This window comes from Lepus europaeus, chromosome 7 (genome assembly GCF_033115175.1).
Source record: "Lepus europaeus isolate LE1 chromosome 7, mLepTim1.pri, whole genome shotgun sequence".
In the NCBI taxonomy this organism is placed as follows: domain Eukaryota; kingdom Metazoa; phylum Chordata; class Mammalia; order Lagomorpha; family Leporidae; genus Lepus; species Lepus europaeus.
In genome coordinates this window covers 78,765,970-78,790,177 of record NC_084833.1, presented here as the reverse complement: position 1 = coordinate 78,790,177, position 24,208 = coordinate 78,765,970, and the positions used below count along the sequence as shown (strand labels likewise).

General features: G+C 42.0%; 1 protein-coding gene across 1 annotated transcript; it reads right to left on the bottom strand.

The window, feature by feature from the left end:
* Positions 1-8,470: 8,470 nt before the first annotated feature.
* Positions 8,471-13,961, bottom strand: LOC133763858 (tripartite motif-containing protein 43-like). Its single transcript, XM_062197579.1, has 6 exons — positions 13,551-13,961; positions 12,533-12,628; positions 11,558-11,788; positions 10,857-10,879; positions 10,301-10,398; positions 8,471-8,961 (listed from the first exon to the last, which is right to left on the bottom strand). Exons 1-6 carry the CDS (start codon positions 13,959-13,961, stop codon positions 8,471-8,473), a joined length of 1,350 nt encoding a protein of 449 aa, XP_062053563.1.
* Between the last annotated feature and the right edge of the window lie 10,247 nt (positions 13,962-24,208).

Genomic DNA, 24,208 nt, shown 5'->3' with positions numbered 1-24,208 from the left:
TCCTTCACTGCCATTCAAAATGTTCTCTAGTGAGACATCTACTCAAATCTTATGCTGTACAATGTCCTGGTTGGATAATTTGTCTACCCATTGAGTCCTAGCAACAGTTTTGATACAAATCCTTTATCAGAATTATGTTTCACAAATGTCTTTTACCATTCTATGCCTTCTCTGCTAATTTTATTACCTCTTGAAGAATAGATTTTTAAATTTTTATGAATCAATCATGCATTTTTTTCTTTCTGGTGCCACATGCAGAAAGTATTTGTAAAACACAAAGTCACTGAATTTTTTTCTATGATTATTTCCAAAAGTTTAATAATATGAAGTTTACATTCAGAATAATGATTGATTTTGTCCCTTGAGTCTCTAAGGACAGAACTGGTTCTCAGATCAAGCAGTCACCATGTGAGTGAGCTGTACAGCTGACATCTAGATCAGGGGTCCCCACCAGGACGCTCAGGGTAGACAGCAGCCAAGTTTAAGAGGGAGGTGAGATTCTGTTCCTGCATATGGCATCCTGCTACTTAGCTCCAGAGGCAGATGGGTGGCTACCATTGTGTGGCAGAGGGTTAAGCTGCTACTTGTAGTGCTGGCATTCTGTTTCTCAGTGCCAGTTGGAGTCCCATCTACTCTGTTTCCTATCCAGCTTCCTGCTAATATGTGTGAGAAGACAACTGATGATGGCTCAAGAACTTGGATCCCTGCCACCACCCATGCGGGAGGCCAGGATGGAGATCCTGGCTCCTGACTTCTGCCTGGCCCAGCCCTGGCTATCTCAGCCTTTTGGGGCATGAACCAGTGGATGGAAAGTATATTTCTTTTCCTTCCTTCCTTCCTTCCTTCCTTCCTTCCTTCCTTCCTTCCTTCCTTCCTTCCTTCCTTCCTCCTTCCTTCCTTCCTTCCTTCCTTCCTTCCTTCCTTCCTTCCTTCCTTCCTTCTTTCTTTTTCTTCCCTTTTCTTTTTTTTCTCTCTCTCTCCCTCCCAATACTCATTTAAGTCAATATCTTATTTTTATTTTTTTAATTTTTTCATTTAACCTATTCAATAAAATTCATAGAGACAATTCTGTGAGTGTAATGATTTCCCTTCCTCCTTCCTCCCTTCCATCCTCTCTCTCAATGTTTTGAAACATCACCAAAAAAAGATACATGGGTTGTCCCAGAAATTCAATTTTCATCAAAGCTGTACCTGCAATGTGAGCACGTGTGGGCGAGGCCAGTGCACAGAGGACCCAGGAACTTGTGGTGCAGTGCAGCTCCCTCTTTCAAGGACTCTGTCTCTGGAGAGTCTGCGGACTATCACTTGGGTGGAGAGGGAAATTGACTGGCAGTGTTCTCAGCGCCTGTTCCCTGTTATCCTGGTATTGTTTCAGTCAGCCCATGATCTCAGGTCAGACGCGATTACTCTCCCTGGAGAAAGAGGTTGCTACCAGTGACCTGTAGGTAATGAACGGTAGGAGAGTTTGAGGGAGGCAGAAAATGACATTGTATTGTGGGTGCCCTAGAAATACACTCTTGAATGTGTGCACTTTAAGAATAAGTTATAAGTAAGGAGGGTACAGTTACTGCCAAGTCCAGAAAGGATGCCAGAGTGGGGACCCAAAGGCAGAGGAGCAGGGATGTCAGAGCTGGCGGTGCTCAGGAACGAAGGAGACTGGCTCGCTCCCTTCCTCTCACTGCCTCTCAGTTTACTTTGTTCTGCAAGAACTAAACAACTCAACTGGACTCAAACCCGGCTGCAGTGTGAGGAGGAAAGGCAGAGACAGAGATGGGAAGAAAACAGGGAGGAGGGCTCTGGAGGTGGGGAGGAGAGGGGAGAAAGTCGTGTGTTGTCCGTGTTGCCGGTTCCTATCATTTTCTGACTCCTGGCAGGGAGGAGGAGCAAGCTGAGAGGTGCAGCGGCCTCTTGTCCTCCAGGACTGCAGCACCTGTGGGGGATGATGAGGCTGCCTGTGTCCTGGAGACCTAGGCCCTTGAAGGATGTGACCAGCAGCCAGGGCAGCACATCCTACCTGATGTCTGCCTGCATTAACCCCCAGGGCTTGGGTGTGGTCCCCAACTCCTTCCTCTGCTTCCCCCTCTATAACCCTGAGTCCCAGCACTCTGTGCCTGTGCTCAGGGTCTGTTTAGGGAAGCCTCAGCCCCTGGCTGCTGTCACTACTGCCCTGCTCAGCTCCTGGCAGAGATTGTATGAAATAAAATTCCTTTAGCATATTATCAGATATTGTGCGTAAGTCCATCATTCCAAAAGCAACATAGTTTATGTTGTATTACCATTTCTTCTGGATTTTTTTGGGAGAAGGATAAGGAGGGAAGAAAAGTGCTTAGAAAACTAGCATATTAACAAAAAATGTAGAGAAGATTTCTTTGTAAGAAAAAGAAGTGTGGCTTTTACATGAAGATGTGCTTTTGGCTTCTGAGATAGAAATATTCATAATGGAAATGCCCAAACAGGTCAGTTGTAACCAGCCACATAAGGAAGCTCACTATGATTTCCTAAGAAAAGTAATCTGATGTTTGCCAGGTGACATCTTTTGTTATGCTGTTTTCCTGTTCTTGTGCAAGCTACATTACAGAAACTAACTGTTCTGCCATATTCAGCAAAGCTACTTTGATTTATGAGTTGCAAGTGAATGGCAGTTACATCATTTAAGTAATTTGTTGAAATCTGACCTTCTGTGTTTTTATTTTTTGGCATGGGCATTTAGCCCAGTGATTAAGAATCTAGGCCGGCGCCATGGCTCACTTGGCTAATCCTCCGCCTGCAGTGCTGGCACCCTGAGTTCTAGTCCCGGTTGGGACGACGGGTACAAGTCCCGGTTGCTCCTCTTCCAGTCCAGCTCTCTGCTGTGGCCCAGGAAGGCAGTGGATGATGACCCAAGTGCTTGGGCCCCTGTACCCACATGGGAGACTGGGAGGAAGTACCAGGCTCCTGGCTTCGGATCGGTGCAGCTCCGGCCGTGGAGGCCATTAGGGGAGTGAACTAACGAAAGGAAGACCTTTCTCTCTGTCTCTCTCTTACTGTCTATAACTCTCTCTCTCTCTCTCTCTCTCTCTCTCTCTCTCTCACTGTCTAACTCTGCCTGGCAAAAAAAAAAAAAAAAATCTAGTGTTCTACATCGGAGTGCCTGGGTTTGATCCCTGGATGCAGCTGTGACTCCCTCTTCCTGCTGCTAAAGATATGGTGATGCTTTAAGTAACTGGGGTCTTGCCACCTATGTGGAAGACCTGGATCGGATTACAAAATAAATAAAATACATTTTAAAAATTCTTGAAATGATGGCTGAGAAAATTTAATCAAATCATCCTTCTTCCCACTTCCAAAATCAAAGGTGCATCTTAAAGATGTACATGGTAGGTAATTGTACCTATCTGCATAAGTAAATCAAACCTAGGTAGGAATTTTATCTATAAAATTTCTTTGAAAATATGAGCAAACTTGAGATCAATAGCAAGATGATAAGTAGGGTCTTTGGGCTATTGCTTATTGAAATTTTAGTGTCAATAGAGAGATCTTGAGAAATTCACATGGAAATGGAATAGAGTGTTGGACCAAAGGTGCAGAGCGTGAATTTATGCATTCTAAGATCAAGTAGAGAGAGATATAACTCCTCAAAAGTAGATGGTGATGGCTAAATATAGAATCTGGTTGTTTCAGGCACAGAAATGATGGAACAATTCCAACAAGTATTTTCACAGTTTGAAGAATCATTTCTGTCTTCATCATCCGCTTAAGAATATTAATTGATGAGTTAGGGTTTGACTATGTGGCACTGCAGGCTGGACCACGTTTTGCAATGTTAGTATGCCTTGTTGGAGTGTTGGTTTGAGTCCCAGACGCCCTACCTGTACCCAAATACCTGCTTATGTGCCTAGGAAGGCAGAGTAAGATGGCATGAGTGCTTGGGCCCCTGCTACCCATGTGGAAAAATGGCTGCAGTTCCTGGCTCCTGAGTTTGACCTGGCTCAGCCATGGGTATTGAAGCCATTTAGAGAGTAAACAAGTGAATAGAAAATATCTGTCTTCTCTCTCTGCCTTTCAGATGAATAAATAATCATTTTAAAAATAAGCAATCCTATTAAAATGAAAAAGGAAAACATATAGGTATAATGCTCACTGCCACATGACTCTAAGTTAGCTAGACATTGAATAAGGAAGGAATCAGTGCACTGACAATGTTGAAAGCATTTTCCCCATCTTGAGTACTCATGCCTGGTTCTAACTCAAAGCAACTTGTATCTCTTTAGTTAATGGGCACAATATTTTAATGGAATCCAATCTCATGCATACTTTTTACAGCATGCTTGTTATTTGTTTTTTTTCCTAAACTAAAACAAAAATTCCATTAATACCTTCCCAGATGTATCTTACAGTTGTATATGCCACGTGTCTAAACCTGACCCAATATGATACAACGAGAAAAGTAATTTCCTTAAATTTGATCCTGCTGCTCAGGGTGCTTTTTCAGCTTTATTGTTAAAAGTGACATGGCAACAAATTATACATCCTTACACACAGGCATAAATTCCAGCTGTTAGAAGTGTCCATCTTCCTCTTGGCAACCTCCAATGCTAGGATGAACAGGTGAGAGGAAGACACTCTTCCATCTCATTTAAAATAAGTTTCTTAGCTCAAGTAGAAAAGCATCTGAATCTGGAAATCAATCTACACTTTGGATTTTATTGACAATACCCTTCAATATTTTCTATTCTGTTCTGTTAGCCACATGTTGGAAGATGTTCTCAGTACTAGAATAATATTTGTTTAGATCTCACTCATTATTATAGTGGAAGGGAAATAGAAGGGCTGCATATATCTAGAAGTAACAATATAGGTGAAGCACACCACAAACATTTTCGCAAACATATTCCATATGCAATGTGTAAACTAAGTACAAATTTTTATGTATGTGTGTGACAAATTGAAATACAGTGATGAAGTTCCTCTGTAAGGCAGTAAGTGGGTATAACTGTGAATGTAAGTCAGCATAAATTCCATTTTACTTACAAGTTAGGATACAAAGGTAAGCTACTGAGGATAAATGTGAAGGTGAATTGGGTTTGCTGTCAGCAGTAAAGATGTGATTATCCAGTGACAGGATAAGTGGAAGAAAACGTATACCAAGAAGTTAAGGTAGCAATTATTTCTTTTCATAATTAGATTTAATATTGGCTGGGATGATTATTAGTTATTAGCATAAACTCCTTTTTTTAAAACTTTTATTTAGTAAATATAATTTTCCAAAGTACAGTTTATGGATTACAATGGCTTTCCCCCCCCATAACTTCCCTCCCACCCGCAACCCTCCCATCTCCCACTCCCTCTCCCATTCCATTCACATCAAGATTCATTTTCAATTATCTTTATATACGGAAGATCAATTTAGTATATATTAAGTAAAGATTTCATCAGTTTGTACCCACACAGAACATAAAGTGTAAAATACTGTTTGAGTACTAGTTATGGCATTAATTCACATTGGACAACACATTAAGGACAGAGATCCCACATAAGGAGTAAGTACACGGTGACTCCTGTTGTTGACTTAACAATTTGACACTCTTGTTTATGGCGTCAGATCTCCCAGAAACTCCCTTTTTTTAAAGATTTATTTCTTTATTTGAAAGGCAGAGTTACAGAGAAGCAGAGGCAGAGAGAGAGAGAGAGAGAGAGAGAGAGAGAGGGAGATCTTCCATCTGCTGGTTTACTTTCCAAATGGCCACAATGGCTAGAGTTGCACTGATCCAAAACCAGGAGCCATGAACTTCCTCTGGCTCTCCCACCAGATGCAGGAACCCAAGGACTTGGACCATCTTCTACTGCTTTCCCAGGCCATAGCAGAGAGCTGGTTCAGTAGCGGAGCAGCCAGGACTTGAACCAGCTCTCATATGGGATGCCGGCACTGCAAGCCACAGCTTTACCTACTTCTCCACAGCACTGGATCCAGGATAAACTCTTTACTTGGACTGGGCAATCAGATTGTCAACAATCATTAGAGGGTTGCTGCATTATCTATACCATTTCAGCTGAGAGATGCATACCACACAGATAAGAGCACCCATGTTGGATATATAATCTCAAAGGACTCAAATTACTCTTTTTTATAAGAAAGTTTATTTATTAATCCAAGGGGCAGATTTACAGACAAAAGAGGGAGAGACAGAGGGCAAGGTATTCCATCTCCTTGTTTACTCCCCAAATGGCTGCAATGGCCAGAGATGGGCTAATCCAAAGTCAGGATTTTCTTCAAGGTCTCCCACATGGCTATAGGGGACCAAGTACTTGGGCCATCTGCCACCATTTTTCCAGGCCATGAACAGAAAGTAGGATTGGGAGTGGAGCAGCTGGGACTTGAGCCTGTGCCCATATGGGATGCTAGTGCCCCAGGTGGAAGTTTAATCTACTACACCACAGTGCCAGCCCCTCAAACTACTCTTGTTAGTGGCTGATGCTTTGCTTAGCAGTTATCTCACTAAAGAAAGTGCTTGCATCCCATATCACAGGATCTGTGTGGAAAGCCCAGCTCTGGACTCTGACTCTAGGTTCCTGCTAATGGTGACACTTAGAGGAAGTGGTGATAGCTCTAGTAATGGAATTTATGCTGCCCACATAGGAAACCTAGAATGAATTCCTGGCTTTGTTTTTGGGTCCCTGGCCACTGTGGGCTTTAAGGAGTAAATCAGTTCATTACAGCACTCTCTGTCTCTGATAGATTTAAAAAAAACTCTACAGGCTCAGTTTCTTCACGGTAACTATTGGATATAGGTGTTTTATATTTAGAGTATATAGAATGCAGAGCCGGTGCTGTGGCATAGCAGGTAAAATGGCCACCTGCAGTGTTGGCATACCATATGGGCTGATTAGAGTCCCCACTGCTCCATTTCTGATCCAGTTCTCTGCTATGGCTTGGGAAAGGAGAAGATGGCCCAAGACCTTCGGTCCCTGCACCCACATGGAAGACCCAGAAGAAGCTCCTGGCTCCTGGCTCCTGGCTTCAGATTGGCGCAGCTCTGGCTGTTGCAGCCATCTGGAGAGTGAACCAACAGATGGAAGACCACTCTGTCTCTCTGCCTCTGCCTCTAACTCTGCCCTTCAAATAAAATAAATAAATCTTTTAAAAAATAAATATATAGAACCAACGGCAAAGGAAGACTTTTCTGTCTGTCTCTCTAACTGTCCACTCTGCCTGTAAAAAAAAAGTATATAGAAGGCAGTTTTATGTAAGCTTCATGGTGTATCTAATAAATGTAAACTCTTTAAACTGTGACTAGGATTAGTGAATGATGAAATTGTGGCAAAGAAGATGTAAGTGACTTCTTCATGGCCATAGCTCACACTCATTCCCAGGAATGGGCAACAGCAATGTCTAACAAACTTTAGACAATTTTTTTCATTTACAAGAACTTACTCTCTTTTGCACTATGTTCTGGTGGAAATGCATTGGTGAACATACACTGAAGGGTGACAACAGAACAATTAAAACAAACAAAAAAATCAATGAATTAGCGTTTGATCGGGTAATGGGATGACAGTAGGAAATCATGTCTGCATTTCACTCTTCTGTCCTTCCATCTCATCTGCCACGGGATGATTTAAAGTAATGTATGAGAATTTTGACTAACACACACATTCACTTCTATATGATACACTATTAGAGCCCTGGTACTCTTTGACTCCCCTAGCATGCAAGAGAATACTTCAAAAACAATGAAGCATGAATCAGGATTTAAGGAAGCTCACTTATTTCAATAAGTTTACAAGTCAACCTCAATCTCTGAAATTTGAAACATTAAGCGAAAAAGACTCTCTTAAATAGCAAAACTCTTCTTTCAAATGAGATAATTATCTCATCCATTAGTTTTATCATTCAAGTATTTGATAATTCCCCTTACAATCTAGTCATGTTGCCTGCTGGAAATACTGCATTGACTACAAAACAGACATTTCCTTCAAATTTTGACTCATGTACCATAAATGAAAAGTACTAGCTCTTCTGGGCAGGCTAAATTCTTTTGGCTCAGGGAGAATTCTCTCTAATGGATTTGGGCTGCTTTTTCTACTGAGGGTGAACCAAGGAGCAATATTTATAGGACCAAGAAGACTTCAAACTGACATTGTACTGTAGGTAACCAGATCTGGTCCGGATGTGCAAATTGTGTTCCTGTAGAACTTCCTTTGGAGTCACACACCCATGTGTATTTCAACCACTACAAGCTCAGAAAGCAGTAGGCAACCACAGCATATGTTCTGGATAATGAATAATAAAACTTGATTTAATTAATAAAATCAAACCATACAATTTTCCATTCACACTGTCTTCATATTTAATAACATAAAATGAAGTTACAATTATAAAGTAGAGAAAAACTTAAGACAGTGAAGTATGATACTGATTATTTCACTTGAGAAGGACTTCTTCAGATATGGTGTTCTCATGCATCCCGCCTGGTCCTATAATGATCCCGGATCATGTGCAGCCAGTGAAAAAAAGGGGCCTGACAGGGAAATTGAAGGAGCCAGCAGGGTACCTCCATATGAAGGAACTTTTAGCAACATTCACAAAACTCACACTTCCATTTTCAAAATCAAGAAACACACCAACTCTGCTCATAGGTTTCTCTATATAGTGAGGGAACATTGGGGAAGTGGTTAAGAGTCTGTAATGTTTGTCCTCCTTCATACACAGAAGAAGAAATATGTCCTCAGATCGAATCAGCGTGCCCTTCTTCCTGATGCTGGAATCCTTGCAGACTCCTAGAGCCCAGTCCCAAGAGTCATTCACTTCCAGCTCCCAGTAATGTTTCCCAGAGGTGAAGTTCTGGTCTCCCCAGGCAGCAAAATAGTCAGAGATGTCAGAATGTGGAGATGTGTCTTGATTGTCCTGTCCAAACATTAACCCTCTCACATGGCCAAGGAGCATGACATAATTGGTTATTTCATTATCGAAGGAAATTTCCACTGTTGGAAAGAGCATAATATTCTGATCACAATCAGTCCTAAACTTTTCTTTGAGATAACAGAGTCTACCTGGAGAATTACAAGAAATGAAGATTAGTGGGAAAACTCTGGAAATATAACAAATTAAAAAGCAACCAGTAGGGGCTGGCAGTGTGGCACAATGAGTTAAAGCCCTGGCCTGAAGGGCAGCCATTCTATATGGGCACCTATTCAAGTCCCAGCTGCTCTACTTCCAATCCAACTCCCTGATAATGCACAGGGGAAGGAAGTGGAGGATGGCCCTGGTTCTTGGGCCCCTGCACCTATGTGGGAGACCTGGAAGAAACTCCTGTCTCCTGGCTTCAGATCTGCTCAGTTCTGGCCATTGTGGCCATTTAGGGAGTGAGCCAGTGGATGAAAGACCTCTCTCTCTCTCTCTCTGTATCTAATTCTCTAACTCTTTCAAATAAATAAAACATATATATCTTTAAAAAAAGCAACAAGTTGGGGCCAGCACTGTGGCTCAATGGGTTAATGCGCTGGCCTGAAGCCAGCTGCTCCACTTCAGATCCAAGTTTCTTCTACCTCTTCTCAGGTGAAAACTAACATCTCAGACCTGAAAATGACAATCACTTTATGACGGATTTTTTGATATGCCAGTTAAACAAGAAAATTTGTGTTTAAAAAAGTATAAATATAACTTCTGAGAAATGGACCCCACTGAGAGTTTTCTGCCTCACACACCTTGGTGCAGCTGCTCCAGTCTTCCTTCTTCTACTAAATAGCCCTCCAGCGTTAGGTGTGCTGTGGAGTTCTACGTATTACCTCATGAACCAACAACTTACTTTATTATGTTTGTCCCTAAAGGATTTTCTATGTTTATTTATCTTATGTTTATTCATGTATTTTTAAATTAATCTCATGTATGTTGCTAATTCAACTGCTGAGAAAATTGAAGGCAATATATTAAATATAAAATATATAAAAATATAAAATACAAAGATATTTTTAAATATAAAATAATGGTCCTATTGACATAAGCAATGACATTGAAACTGAAATTCTTTGATTTACATTCCATTAGTTTGAGTTGATGACCAAGTGACATTGCCTATTATCATGTTCCATGGCTCAAGGAACCCTCTTTTGAGTTTCCTTTCCTCAAAAGAATTTTTTTTGGTTAGGACTAATTAATGTTTTCCATTATGCCAGCTTTCATTTTTTTCTCCCAATATCATAAGAATTACACTACCAAATACAATTATAAATGCCTATTAATAGACAAAGAGGCAAAGATTGCTCACAGATGACATTATTGAGAAGCATTGTATAGTAATCTCTCCAAAGAGCTGACACTCACCTTGGAAGTGCCTGAGCCTGTCTATCAGCCCAGTGACAGGTTGAGCCTTGAGCTCTGGGTTCACAGGCTGGGGCATAGGCTGCTGTAGTGACTCACACCTAGAAGAAAGAATAAGAAATTGATGTTTCAATAACTCAATAATTCATCAGAATGTTTAATAAAACATTTAATCACAGAACTGAAAAGTCCACATCAAATCCGTTTTCTGATATTGTAGTGTAAAACCACACTGATGAATTGAGCTTGTGCCATTTTCAGGGGATCTTTATTTTCCTCCTTTTCCTACTTCCCTCATTTTCCAGCTGAAAAATCTACTCCCTGCATTTTAGTATGGCTGTAAGTTGAAATCTAAAAGCATGGGTAGCTTTCTTCTAGAAACATCTATACATATCCCTCCGCCACAGAAAGGCTTATTTTTGACAAAGAAAACATATTCAGCAAAACAAACACAAAAGGTGGAGTATCTTTGCTAACATTGTCTTTACTTTGTTAGTAACAGCTTGGTCTCTCTCATAATCCTAAAGGTGCCTTAATTTATATTGAGGACTAAGCATACCTTGTTAATATGTCTCCCAAATCCTGCCAAGAGAAAAAGAAAAGCTTAGATCTCATTAGAAGAGGGGTATTCTGCCTGCCTATCCAGGCCTTGAGTCTGGCAAAATACCAACCACAATCATCCCAACCACCCTTATAAATTTGTTTCCTTTTTCAAATACAAAGGACCCCCCCCACCCCGCCACTATATTGACACAATCAAATTGTAATGAATTCAGACAATGCAGTGAGGAGAGAAATGCTGACTGCATTGCCCCAAATCCCCAGCCCCACAGTTTGTCTCCAAAGGGTAGCATGCTTCATGTTAAAGGCAACTGCAACTAAAGGCATTCAGACTGAAAGGGGAAATAATGACTTCTTCCAAATGTCTCTGAATTGCCCAATTGGAGGCTAATATGGCTTTTCTGGGAAAAATAATTCTTCATATCTCTAGAGAAATGAGATACAAGAGGCAAATCTCAGAAGAAAATATTCCCAAGGGAATCTCCTGTAACAATTTTGGATAGCGTGTTTGTTCACAGGGGGGACAGGAGTTATTGGGTGTCTAAGTTATTTCCACTTGAGACATTTCCCCACCTAAATAATACTGAGTAGTATGTATACTATTTAATGGGCACAGAACACATATGGTCCTGAATAATGTAGTCAAAGATATGGGCTTGAGATAGTATAATTCTCCTCATGCATGCCCTCATTTCCTACCTGGAGCAGCTCCCCATCTGGTTGATGGTACATTTTCATCATTTCTTTGTACATTTTTCTTAGCTGTTTCTTCTTTAGAATCATTTTGGTTTTGCTTTTCTTAAGCTGTTGGAAAATCTTATTCCGTTCCTTTATAAGTGTCTCTATGTGTTGTCTTTCATCTTCATGGGGAACTGGATGCAGCATTTTATAAGATGCCCTGATAATCTGTCTGTGCAGAGACACATACCACTGCAGGGACAAAGATTTCCCCAGTCACATACCCAGGATGACTTCATCTCTCACCACTTGAAACTCATATATTCACTTTTACACAAAACTTCTGCCAATAAGCTATGTACATAAGTTGATGTCATTCACTTATCATAGGTCATAAGTTCACTGATAATTTATTTAAAATATATTCTCCCAGGTCTGATAGATTATGTGCAAGTTGTTCAGATTTATTTTTTATCCGGAAGTAATTATATGCAACATTCGTATCTCTGCACTAGTGAAAAAATCTTTAGAAGGAAGGGGTAGACACCTACATCTTCTATCAAGTGCCTGGGTTAGAATTCAAGCAAGTTACACTTTGGGCTCCAGCTTCCTGCTAATGACCACCTTGGGAGGCAGAAGATAATGATCCAATTACTTTGGTTCCTGCCACCCATGTGGGGAATCCAGATTGAGTTTTGGGCTCCTAGTTTTGGCATAACCCAGTGAACTCCAGTTGTTGTCAGCATTTGAGGAGTGAACAAGGAATTGATGATCTCTTTCAAATTAAAAAATAAGTATATATTTTGAAGTTCTTTTTAATAATTTTTAAGTATGAAACCTTTCTACTGCATAGCTCCACCATTCTTTCTGATCAGCAGTGTACTCACCACCAGATCATCATAAAATCTTCCCTGAGAAAGTTTTAGCTCTCTGATGAATGTCCAAGTTTCTAACAGATCTGTCTCAGGTTGCCTCTGAGGCATACTCAATACTCACCATCCACTGGGTGATTGTTCTGCTCTCCTCATTCAGATTTTTCTTGTTTTCTTGGATCTTTTCCCATAAGAATCTCATTTTCTTTACCAGCTCCTCCTGTGAAAGAATTGAATTTGAACACCAGAGAAGCACAGACTTGTATTTGGGACCCATAATGTGGGAGAAAATCAACTACTTTTAGAGAAAAGAACATTAGTGAGAGTAAAAGGATCATAATACCTCCCTGTTTGCCTTTGTAATTGTCAACTTTATGATATTTCAAACTACAAATGCACAAAATGTAATGCAAGTATGTTCACAAATAAGTTGATAAAAAAAGCATTGCTAATATTTAATATGGCACCTTACATCAGAATTTGGATCTACTAACACTTTTCCCCTGTTATTCCAAAGCATATGATCCTATTTATTTCAGGAGGGTTAGTAACTACTATTGAATCTTTTGGAACTTGCTTAAGTAGCCTAATACTCTTCTCTGATCTTGACTTCTTTTCACTGCCTTGACCATTGTGTTTTTCCAAAACATTATAATGACAATTAAGTGTCTGTCCCCCAGCTGACTCTAGCAAGAATATTCAATTTTTAAAAAAATTTTAAGAAGCAATGAGAGATAAAGAGTATTCCTGTTTACTGCTTCAAAGCCTAGATCTCCAAAACAGACAGGGATAAGTGTGACAGAAGCTAGAAGCCAGGAATTCCATCCATGTTGCCACTTGGGTTAGAGGGACCCCACTAATTGAGCCTTTACTGCTGCTTCCCATGGTCATAATAGCAGAATACTGGAATTAAGAGACAGCACAAGGCATTGAATCAGGTACTCAAATATGGGATGTGGGTGTCTTAACCATGAGGTTAAATATCCATCTGTAAACACATATTTTTATTTTGATTTCTTTGTTGTTATCTAGAACAGAACCTGGCATTCAGAGCAGAGTGAGTTAATCCTCAGCATGAACTTCATTATGAGTTGAGCCTGCTATCCTCTGGCACTCAAAGTGCTCCCAGAAGCATCACTTACCCTATAGTCCTCGGCAGCCGCGCTAATGGAGCGGTGTCTGTGAGCCTCATGCTCGGGGGAATCAGAGCAGTGCACACAGAGCAGGCTCTGGTTCTCTTCACAGAATATCTTCTTCATCTTCTTATGGGTCCCACACACGCCCTCCTCAGCGTCCAGGAACTGTTGGAGACTAGCTTGTCTGGCAATGGAAACTAGGTTCTTCAAATGAATATTGGTTTTGAAATCTTCCTGTCGTGAAGGTTCCCTGCATACTGGACAACGGGCAGGAATTTGGGCTTCTTCCCAGGTAAGGCAGACACAGGGCCTACAAAAGCTGTGCCCACAGCTGATGGTGACTGGGTCCATCATGAAGTTTAGGCAGATGAAGCAAGAGAGTTCTTTCTGTAAGACGTGTGGGATGCCTGAGTCCATTTTCCTAAGGGAAATGAATTCAAAGTTTATTCTACTTTGTTGCACAGAGACCAAAGGAAAATCTGAATCAGGTGCTTCTTCAGTCATTAGTTTGTGTGATGTCAAAGGGTTTGAATCTTGCATGTGGCAGAGTAGAATTTTGCCTAAGAGTAGGCACCATACATCTTACCCTTGTCTCCCAGATTAAAAAGAAATTCCATTTTGTTGATGTGGACTTTCTTCCAAATGTTCTGAGCTTGGGACTGTGACCCAATTCTGACTTATAGGGTGGTCTCTGCATGCTCTGAAAGTCAATTATAGGGGCTTGCACAGCCCAGCTGTTGCAGCCAACTGGGGAGTGAACCAGTGGATGGAAGACCCCTCTCTCTCTCTGTCTCTCTGTCTCTGTCTCTGTCTCTGTCTCTCTCTCTCTGTGTAACTTTGACTTTCAAATAAATAAATAAATCTTTAAAAGAAAAGTCAATCATAATGCTCATTACCAGCAATTGGGTTAGCAAGGGATGAGTAACTGACATCTCCTTTCATTATTTAATTTAATTGTTGAATTTTTCTTTGGTTGCCTTTTTCAAAATTCCATAATCCACCACCCAAAAACAATTTCTGAGTACTTGACTTTCTGTCTTATTTCAGACAGGATCTACCAACATGAATCCAGTAATATACTGAGCTTGCATTCTTATCTGTTTTTTTTTAAAATTTATTCATTTATTTGAAAGTCAGAGTTACATAGAGAGAGGCAGAGACAGAGAGAAGTATCTTCTATCTGCTGATTTGCTACCCAGGGCAGACACAACACCTAGGGTGATACCAGACCAAAGCCAAGAGCCAAGATCTTCTTCCAAGTCTCCCACTTCCCAGGTCTCCTATCTTCTGCTGCTGTTCCCAGGCTGTGGGCTTGGAGCTGGATCAGAAGTAGAGCGGCTGGAACTGAAACTGATGCATATATGGGATGCTGGTGTCTCAGGCGGCTTTACCACATTTCTATCTTTATAACTATATCTCTGAAAGCAAAGAAATAGCAGACTAGCTAATAGCTATATTTCATTTTTTTAAAGATTTATTTTACATATTTGAAAGAGTTACAAGTTTGGTGCTGTGGTGTATCAGGTAAAGCCACCACCTGCAGTGCTGGCATTCCGTATGGATGCTGGTTTGGGTCCCAGCTGCTCCACTTCCAATCCAGCTCTCTGCTATGGCCTGGGAAAGCAATAGAAGATGGTCCAAGTCCTTGAGCCCTTGCTCCAGCGTGGGAGACCTGGAAGAGGCTCCTGGCTCCTGGTTTCAGATCAGTGCAGCTTTGATCTTTGAAGCCAATTAGGGAGTGAACCAGTGGATGGAAGGCTACTCTTTCTTTCTCTCTTTCTCTATAACTCTGACTTTCAAATAAATAAATAAAAATCTAGAAGGAAGGAAGAAAGGAAGGAAGGAAGGAAGGGAGGGAGGAAGGAAGGAAAGAAAGAGAGAAAAAGAAAGAAAGAGAAAGAGAGAAAGGAAGGAAGGGAGGGAGGGAGGGAGGGAGGGAGGGAGGAAGGAAGGAAGGAAGATTTACAGAGAGAGGTAGAACTATAAAGAGAGAGGTCTTCCATCTGCTGGTTCACTCCCCAAGTAACCACAATGGCTACAGCTGAGCTGATCTGAAGCTAGGAGCCAAGAGCTTTTTCTGGGTCTCCCACATGGGTGCCAGGGCCCAAGGATCTAGGCCATCTTCTACTGCTTTCCCAGGCCATAGAAGAGAGCTGGATTGAAGGTGGAGCAGCAAAGACTTGAACCGGCACCCATATGGGTTGCTGGTGCTGCAGACAAGAGCATTAACCCACTGTGCTACAGTGCCAGCCCCATGGCTACATTTCTAAGTTTTTAAAACTAATACCAAGCACCACTTCACAGTACTAAATCTATTACCACAGTGAGTACCAGAAAATAGACGTGGTTTTAACTATGTATTTTCCTAATATGTGGGCCTCCCCAAATGGCTGTAATGGCCAGGACTAAGCCTGGTGGAAACCAGGAGCTTCCTACAAGTCTCCCATGTGCATAGCTGGAGCCTGAACATCAGGGATATTTTCCACTGCTTTTCCCAGGTCATTAGCCGGAAGCTAGATCAGAAATGGAGCATCCTGGAAACAAATGGGCTCGCCTATGGGAGGCTTTACCTGCTACACCAAAATGTCTGCCCCTGGGTTCTCATATTGATACCAGGTAAGTAAAATCAGAAGTCTTCTAATCACAGGTCAATGATCTGAGAAGTATGTATTTAGGTCATGATGTCACTGTGAACATTATAAATTTACACCACCTTGGTGGTTTAGGCAATCATTCCACATGGCCTATTGATGCAATCAAGGAATAAGGTAAACATGAGATGAAGGAAGCTGCTGCCAGGATAAGACAGCAGGCTGTTTTCTGGTGCAGTTTTTATTTATGCACCGAAGGAGCACTCAGCATAATAATGGTAGAAAGTATAGTGTAGTACATAAGCCTGGAACTGTGATTTGTTATCCTTATCATGTTATTGTACATAATGACCTGTACTTTCATATAGTGTTTCTTTACACCAACTACATCCCATACACAAGTGATGTGTTTTGATAGAATGTGAAGATGTCTGCAGTGGCTACCCCAGGTCAGGCTACAGCAGGTGACAGGAACTTTCAGCTGCTTCTCAATCTTAAGGGATCATAATGTACGTGGCTCTCATTGACTGGAATGTGGTTATGCTTTGCATGACAATGTTCCTTTCATTTCTAATACTTTTCATGGTCACCACTGTTCAACCACTCTTTTTATCCTTTCAGAGAAATCTATTTACCCATTGTAATGGAAACAAAACTAATGGGATTAATTGGGTGTGGTTTTCTGAGACTATACAGCCAGTCAATTCCTGGATTCTTTAAGTCACAAAATTGAAATTTTGAGGCCAGCATTGTTGGTGTAGTAGGTTGAGTACTGCTTGCAACCCGGGCACCCCATATTGGAGTCTCGACTGGAGTATCAGACTGCTTCCGACACAGCTCCCTGTTAGTGAATCTCAAAAGCAGCAGAAAATGGCCCAAGCACTCGGACCTCTGCTACCGATGTGGGAGACCCAGATAGAACTGGGCTCCTGGCTTCATCCTGGGTCAGCCTTACTCCGGAGGCCATTTGGCGAATGAACTAATAGATGGAGGTATCACTCTATCTCTTACTCTCTGTCACTCTGCATTTCAAATAAATAAGAAATTTTTTATAAAATATTTTCTTCAAAATCAATAATACTTTCATCAAATGATTTAATATATTTTTAGGTATATATTAGAATACAACATATATCTAGCAAATATAATGAACTAATTTCAATAAAAATGAAGGCTCTATAGCAAACAAGAATTTACACATTGGGTTAAGCCACTTCCTGGGACACCAGCATCCCATATGAGTGATGGTTCAGTTCTTGGGTGCTCCACTTCTAATACAGCTCTCTGCTAATATGTCTGGGAAAGCAGTAGAGGATGGGCCGAGTACTTGGGCCCCTGCTACCTATGTGGGAGACCCAGGTGGAGTCCAGTTTCCTGGCTTCCATCAGGCCTGCTTTAGGACATTGTGGCCATTTTGAGAGAGAACCAAAGATGAAAAGGTCTTTTATTCGCTCTCTCAGTAGCTCTGCCTTTCAAATAAATAAACACACACACACACATATATATATATATATATATATATATATATATATATATATATATATTTTTGACAGGCAGAGTGGACAGTGAGAGAGAGAGACAGAGAGAAAGGTCTTCCTTGTACCGTTGGTTCACCCTCCAATGGCCGCCGCGGCCGGCACGCTGCGACCGGCGCACCGTGCTGATCCGAAGGCAGGAGCCAGGTGCTTCTCCTGGTCTCCCATGGGGTGCAGGGCCCAAGCACTTCAGCCATCCTCCACTGCACTCCTGGGCCACAGCAGAGAGCTGGCCTGGAAGTGGGGCAACCGGGACAGAATCCGGTGCCCCGACCGGGACTAGAACCCGGTGTGCCGGCGCCGCAAGGTGGAGATTAGCCTAGTGAGCCGCGGCGCCGGCCTAAACACATATTTTTTAAAACTTACATGCATTTGACAACAACTTTCGGAGTTGTAATACACAGAAACACCTCAGTGCTGCAGTGATAGAACTTAGTCACCTCTCTAACTCCAAAACATAGACCAAGACAAGATTTTTAAGGAGGAGGAGAGGAATGGTGAGAATTGGAATCATTTTCCTACATCAGAAAATAGCATAATTTCATAGGAACACATTCAGTGTGCTGAGAAATTGAAATTTGGAAATTTTTTAATTTTGTTTTGGGAAAGTAGCAGGGCTGTAGACTCACCCAAGGACTCTCTCTGTGATCCCCCAACTTCTTCCTGTAGAAGTAAGGACAAGAAGTCTGCTCAGGGCTCTCCAGGTGGTGGTGGCAGCTTTCACAAGTCTGCAGAGCTACTTCCAAAGCCACCCTGTCTGCTCTGTGGAAATGCGAGTTTAGTTCCTTGTGGGTCTTTATGTAGTCTCAGAAAACTACACCCAATTAATCCCATTAGTTTTGTTTCCATTACTATGGATAAATAGACTTCTCTGAAAGGATAAAAAGAATGCTTTAACAGTTTCCCTAATTTCCATAAACAAACATCCATAAGCTTCATCCCATCAACAGTGATTCAACATTATACTCCAAAACACTAATTTTATATTTGAATTTTTTTATAAATTTTTTTTATAAAAGTGTACAAAAGAGGGGCCAGCTGTGTCACAGTGGGTAACGGCACTGCCTATAGTCCCAGCTGCTCTACTTCTGATCCAGCTCTCTGCTATGGCCTGAGAAAGCAGTAGAAGATGACCCAAGTCCTTGGGCCCCTGCACCTGTGTGGGAGACCCAAAAGAAGCTCCTGGTTCCTGGCTCCTGGCTTTGGATCAGCGCCATTCTGGCCATTGCTGCCAATTGGGGAGCGAACCAGCGGATTGTAGACCTTTCTCACTCTCTCTGCCTCTCCTCTCTCTGTGTAGCTCTTACTTTCAAATAAATAAAGAAATCGTTAATAAAAGTGTACAAAAGAGGATGTTGTTAATATAATACACTAATGAAAGTCACACAAAATTTAGAATACTTTTGCCTGAGAGTGGCTTTAATTCTATTCTTTCATGTTGATACTGGTCAGTTATTGATTTATTTTTTGTACTGTGAAGCGACAATACCCTTGTCCTTCAACATAGAATGATAATCCTGCCCCTCACATTCTAGACTAAGCCTCCAAGGCCTCATAGCTAGGTAAGAAGCTAGAGTCTCTGCCTGGCACTGCCAAAGATATTCAGAGAATACAGGAGAGAAAATCCAAGAAGTGCAACTCAGGGACTCCTAGGATCAACATAACTGAAACTCTTCATTGTAGCAAAAAAGAAATACCTTAGGAAAATATGAGAAAGATATATTTTTAAATATTTATTTATTTGAAAGTCAGAGTTACACAGAGAGAGGCAGAGAGAGAGAGAGAGAGAGAGGTCTTCCATCTGCTGGTTCACTCCCCAATTGGCTTCAATGGCCAGAGCTCCCCTGTACTGAAGCGAGGAGCCAGGAGCTTCTTCCAGGTCTCCCTTGTGGATGCAGAGGCCTGAGGCCTTGGGCCATCTTCCACTGCTTTCTCAGGTCATAGCAGAGAGCTATGAGGGACATAAACTGGGCCTATATGGGATGCCGGCCCTGCAGATGGTAGCTTTACCTACTACACCACAGCACTGGTCCCAGAGAAAGATATTTTATAAAGAAAAAATTCATATTCTCATCTGTCAGAACTTATTCATTAAATCTGAAATATCTCCTTTTCTTGTTATATTTCACACCAAAAGATTTAACTATGGGAATGTTGAGTTTTTGAAGGAATGGAAATTGTGATCTCATTTAAATCTTTCAAAATATATACATGCATACATTTCTCTTTTTTAAGATTTATTTTATTTATTTGAAAGTCAGAGTTACAGAGAGAGAGGGAGAGATTAATGAGAGAGTGATCTTCTATCCCCTGGTTCACTGTTGAAATGGCTACAATGGCCAGGGCTGCGCCAGGCCAAAGCCAGGAGTCAGGAACTTCATCTGAGTCTCCCATGTGAGTGCAGAGGCCCAAGCACTTGGGCCATTCTCTGCTGCTTTCCCAGGCACATTAGCAGAGAGCTGGATTGGAAGTGGAGCAGCTGGAACTTGACAGTGGCTTAAGCCACTGAGCCACAGCACTGGCCCTGCATATCTACATTTCGAGTGGGTGATCTGCCACGTATTTACCACTATGCTTTTTAAAACATGGGAGCCCAGGATCCAGCATTGTGGATCCAGTACATTAAGCCACTGCCTGCAGTACTGGCATCCCTTTTGGGCACTGGTTCAAGTCCCAGCTATTCCACTTCTGATCCTGTTCCTTGTTCATGTGCCTGGGAAAGCAGCAGGAGATGGTACAAGTACTTGGACCACTGCACCCTCATGGGAGACTTGGAATAACCTCCTGACTCCTGCTTTCAGCTTCCTTTGGGCTAGTCAGTGCTGATCCTTGCCACTGTCAAGCTAAAGTGATCCTTGCCACTGTCCAGTTAAAATAAGATAGGACTGCTTGAGAGCAATGTTTTCAGAAGTCCTTGATCTATTATCTTTTCCAGTAAACCTGTAACTTTGAGAACCTTAAAATAAACTTTGGTAAAAGTTCTGGGTGGGTGAGTGATAGACGCCAACAATGTACAAGACCCCAGGTGTCTGGTATGGAAATTGCATTTTCTCAGCTCTTGCTCATGCTTTCACTCAAGATATCCATAGCCCTCCTTTGAGATTGCTCTTTAAGGAATACTTCATCTTCAGCACCAACCACTAAGAGCAGTCCAGAGGAAAAGGTGCCCCTCTTCAGCCTCTAGGGCTCCTTCTAGTTTGGATGGTGTCTTGTAAAACTTCTTCTTTTATACTGAGTAATGGAAAAGCTGATTCAGCAGTATGTATCCAAGATGATTTTAAGATGTGCAAATAATAACTTTAAAAAAATCACATCAAAGTAGAAAGAGTGGTGTGGAAACATCGGTCTCAAATTGCCACTGCCATGTCCTTTCCTGACAGCCAGGTTATTGGAAGTCTCGGTAACAGCAGCTGCCCTAGATGGCTACAGAAATGCTCAGGGGGCTCCATGGCTTTACGCTTTCTTCAGATTGGCAAAGGCAAACATGAGAGAGGCCCTCGAGTCTCCAGAGACCCCTACAACGGTGCCATTCACATTTCCCCCACTTCCATCCAAAATCATGAGACGAGGGGCTCCAGGTCTGCAGAGCCTGGCTGAGTACCAGGACGTTCCCTTAGGCAAGTGCAGTGTGAGCTCAGGGACATGACCTAGGAGGATGCAGAAGGGGTGGGGGACAAAGTTAGGCAGGAATTTAGAGGCACTTCCAGTGATCCTTGAAAGTTAGCATTGGACCTGACTTTCACCCTGGGACCAGGCAAGCATCTATCACTTCCTGTCGGAGGGAAAGGGAGAATTCAGAGGCAAGAACCTGCTAAGAGTAGAGTCTGTGTCCTGGAATCCTTTGAAGTCAAGTGGCCACATCCTTTAACTCCAGGTTCAAGCAAGTAGGGAAGAGGACACTACACAGCCTGTACCTCCTGCAGGGAGGCCAGCTTCACCCTTTTGCCTGCTAGTGTCCTTTTCAAACCCCCAGAATTGCTTTCAATTTTTGTTCTTCACCCATAGAAATTTTTAATTTAAAATAAACTATATCAGGGCCATGGGACCACAGTTTTTAAGGCAGAAATTAATCTATGACTCAGGAGAAGTCTAGTGATTCTGACTGAAGACATCAAAAAACAGGATAATTTGTGTCAGAGAGCATGGGAGGAATTTGAGGGACTGCATTGTATAAAATGATAATCTGTTTTTTAAAAGATTTATTTTTTATTTATTTGAAATACAGAGTTACAGAGAGTTCAGAGAGAGAGAGAGAGAGAGAGAGAGAGAGAGGAAGAGATCTTCAATCCACTGTTTCACTTCTCAAATAGGGCAACAGCCAGGGCTATGTCAGCACAAAGCCAAGAGCCTGGACTTTTTCAGGGTCTCCCACATGGGTAGAGGGGCCCAAGCACTTGGACCATCCTCTGCTGTTTCCTCAGGCACATAAGCAGGGAGTTGGATTGGAAGTGGAGCAGCTGGGTCTTGAACCCGTGCCCATCTGTGATGCTGTCCTTACAGCTGGAGGGTTAACCTGCTATGCCACAGTGCAAGTCCTCAACAGTCATAATCTTAAGTTATGCATCACTAGATTTGCTAAAAAGCTCAATAATCAATCTTTTCAGTATGGGGTGATTATTACACCTGAGGTCAAATTTTGGAAGGAAGAAACAGAGGCTTCACTACGCAGTGATTGATTTGATTAATGCTCATTTAATCCTCCTTAAGTATTAATATAAGTATTAATGGTTCTAGGTAACTTTAAGTACAGAATTGGAAATAAATTCTTTTTTTAAATTAAAAAAAAAATTTTGACGGGTAGAATTATAGACATAGAGAGAGATAGAGAGGACAGAGAGAAAGGTCTTCTTTCCATTGGTTCACTCCCCAAATGGCCTCCATGGCTGGTGCTGCACCGATCCGAAACCAGGAGCCAGGTGCCTCCTCCTGGTCTCCCATGTGGGTGCAGGGGCCCAAGCACTTGGGCCATTCTCCACTGCCTTCCCGGGCCACAGCAGAGAGCTATACTGGAAGAGGAGCAACCGGGACCAGAACCCGGCACCCATATGGGATGCTGGCACCACAGGCAGAGGATTAACTAAGTGAGCCACCGTGCCGGCCCCAGGAAATAAATTCTTCAAGAAGTTTCATGCACCAGCACCTTCCTATCACGTATTTCAGTATCTTTCAAGGGCTTCCACCCTCCACCCAGGCAAACTGGCAAGCCAAAGGACTGTGATTCAGGGACAACTGTAGGAACCTTCCTGTCTTAAGTCAGTTGAAATGCTTTACCCTATTGCCGCTAAGTCTCAGTTTTCCCCCATGGAGACAGTGGGAGTGAGCATCCCACTCACATAAACAGCAGTGGTTTAATGTAGCACAGATTCTCAGTGAGGAAAACTCAGAATCAGCCAAGGAAGAATGGTTAAGTTTGAGAAGCAACCCCTAGCAATACTCTATAAATTTTTGTTCCACCGCGAAGAAAGGATCATTGCTCTAGGCCCAGAATCATAAGCGGATTACATAAATTACAAGAGAATTTGAATCTGTGAACAGATGGCTTTGTAAATCTTTTGGGACTAGTTACTAATGGGCACTTACTATGATACAAGTGATGGATTATGCTTGACTTATTTCATACTCATAACATGAGCTGCAGTTGTAGCAAAGCAGGTTAAGCTGAAGCTTGAAAGGACAGCCAAGATCTTATATCAGAGTGCAAGTTTGAGTGCAGCTACAGTGCTTTTTATACACCCCTCTGCTAATGTGCCTGAGGAAGCAGCTGATGCGGGCCCAATTACTTGGGCCCTTGCCACCCATGTGGAAAACTTAGATAGGGTTCCAGGCTCCTGGCTTTGGCCTGGCCCACTCCTGGCCTTTGCAGCCATTTGAGGAACCAGAGAATGAGACTATAGCGTTAGGGACTCCTGCTGATTGAATTCCCATAGATTTTGTCTAAAATTCCTGCTTGAAGACACCCAGGATCTCTTCTTTACTTGAAGAGAAGTGGGGTATACAGGGGGGGAATGACAGTCGTTTCAGGGGTTGGATAATGTTTGACAAGAAAGAGGCAACTGATGTGAAATTTAGATAGAAGTGCCAATTTTATATCACCAAAAGTAATGAATAAAATTTAGCACATATTAGACCAAAGTGGGAAAGGTTTTTGGTGAAATATCTTGAGCCAACAACTGATATTTGTGTCTTGACTGTGTGTTGCCCTTTGGCTGGTGGCATTCTTTATAGAGCAAAGCTGGCGCATATGCTCAGTCCCCAGCCAGTGAACCCACAGCTGATTTCACAGAGCATCACTGGCATCACAGAGCTGTTGAACAACTCCAGAGGTAAGCCTCAGCCTCCATCAGTCTGGCCCTCATTTCCTTCTTCAGTGTTTTTGTGAATGAGCCATTTCCCATTTTAATTTAATTTTTCTAACATGAAGTTGGTACCTGATTTTCTAGAATTTCTTTCCTTGTATAATCAGATTACAATGATCAAGACCAAGCTTTGTAACTCAGTTTGGTGACACAGGCAGAGTAAGAGGAGTATTCATTTGATT

Excerpts from the sequence above, each read along its gene's own strand:
- LOC133763858 (XM_062197579.1), bottom strand. The coding sequence starts at position 13,961 with ATGGACTCAGGCATCCCACACGTCTTACAGAAAGAACTCTCTTGCTTC. Across the intron at positions 11,789-12,532 it reads GAACAATCACCCAGTGGATG|TGGTATGTGTCTCTGCACAG; the intron begins GTGAGTATTGAG and ends TTGTCCCTGCAG. Across the intron at positions 10,880-11,557 it reads CAGATGGGGAGCTGCTCCAG|GATTTGGGAGACATATTAAC; the intron begins GTAGGAAATGAG and ends TTCTCTTGGCAG.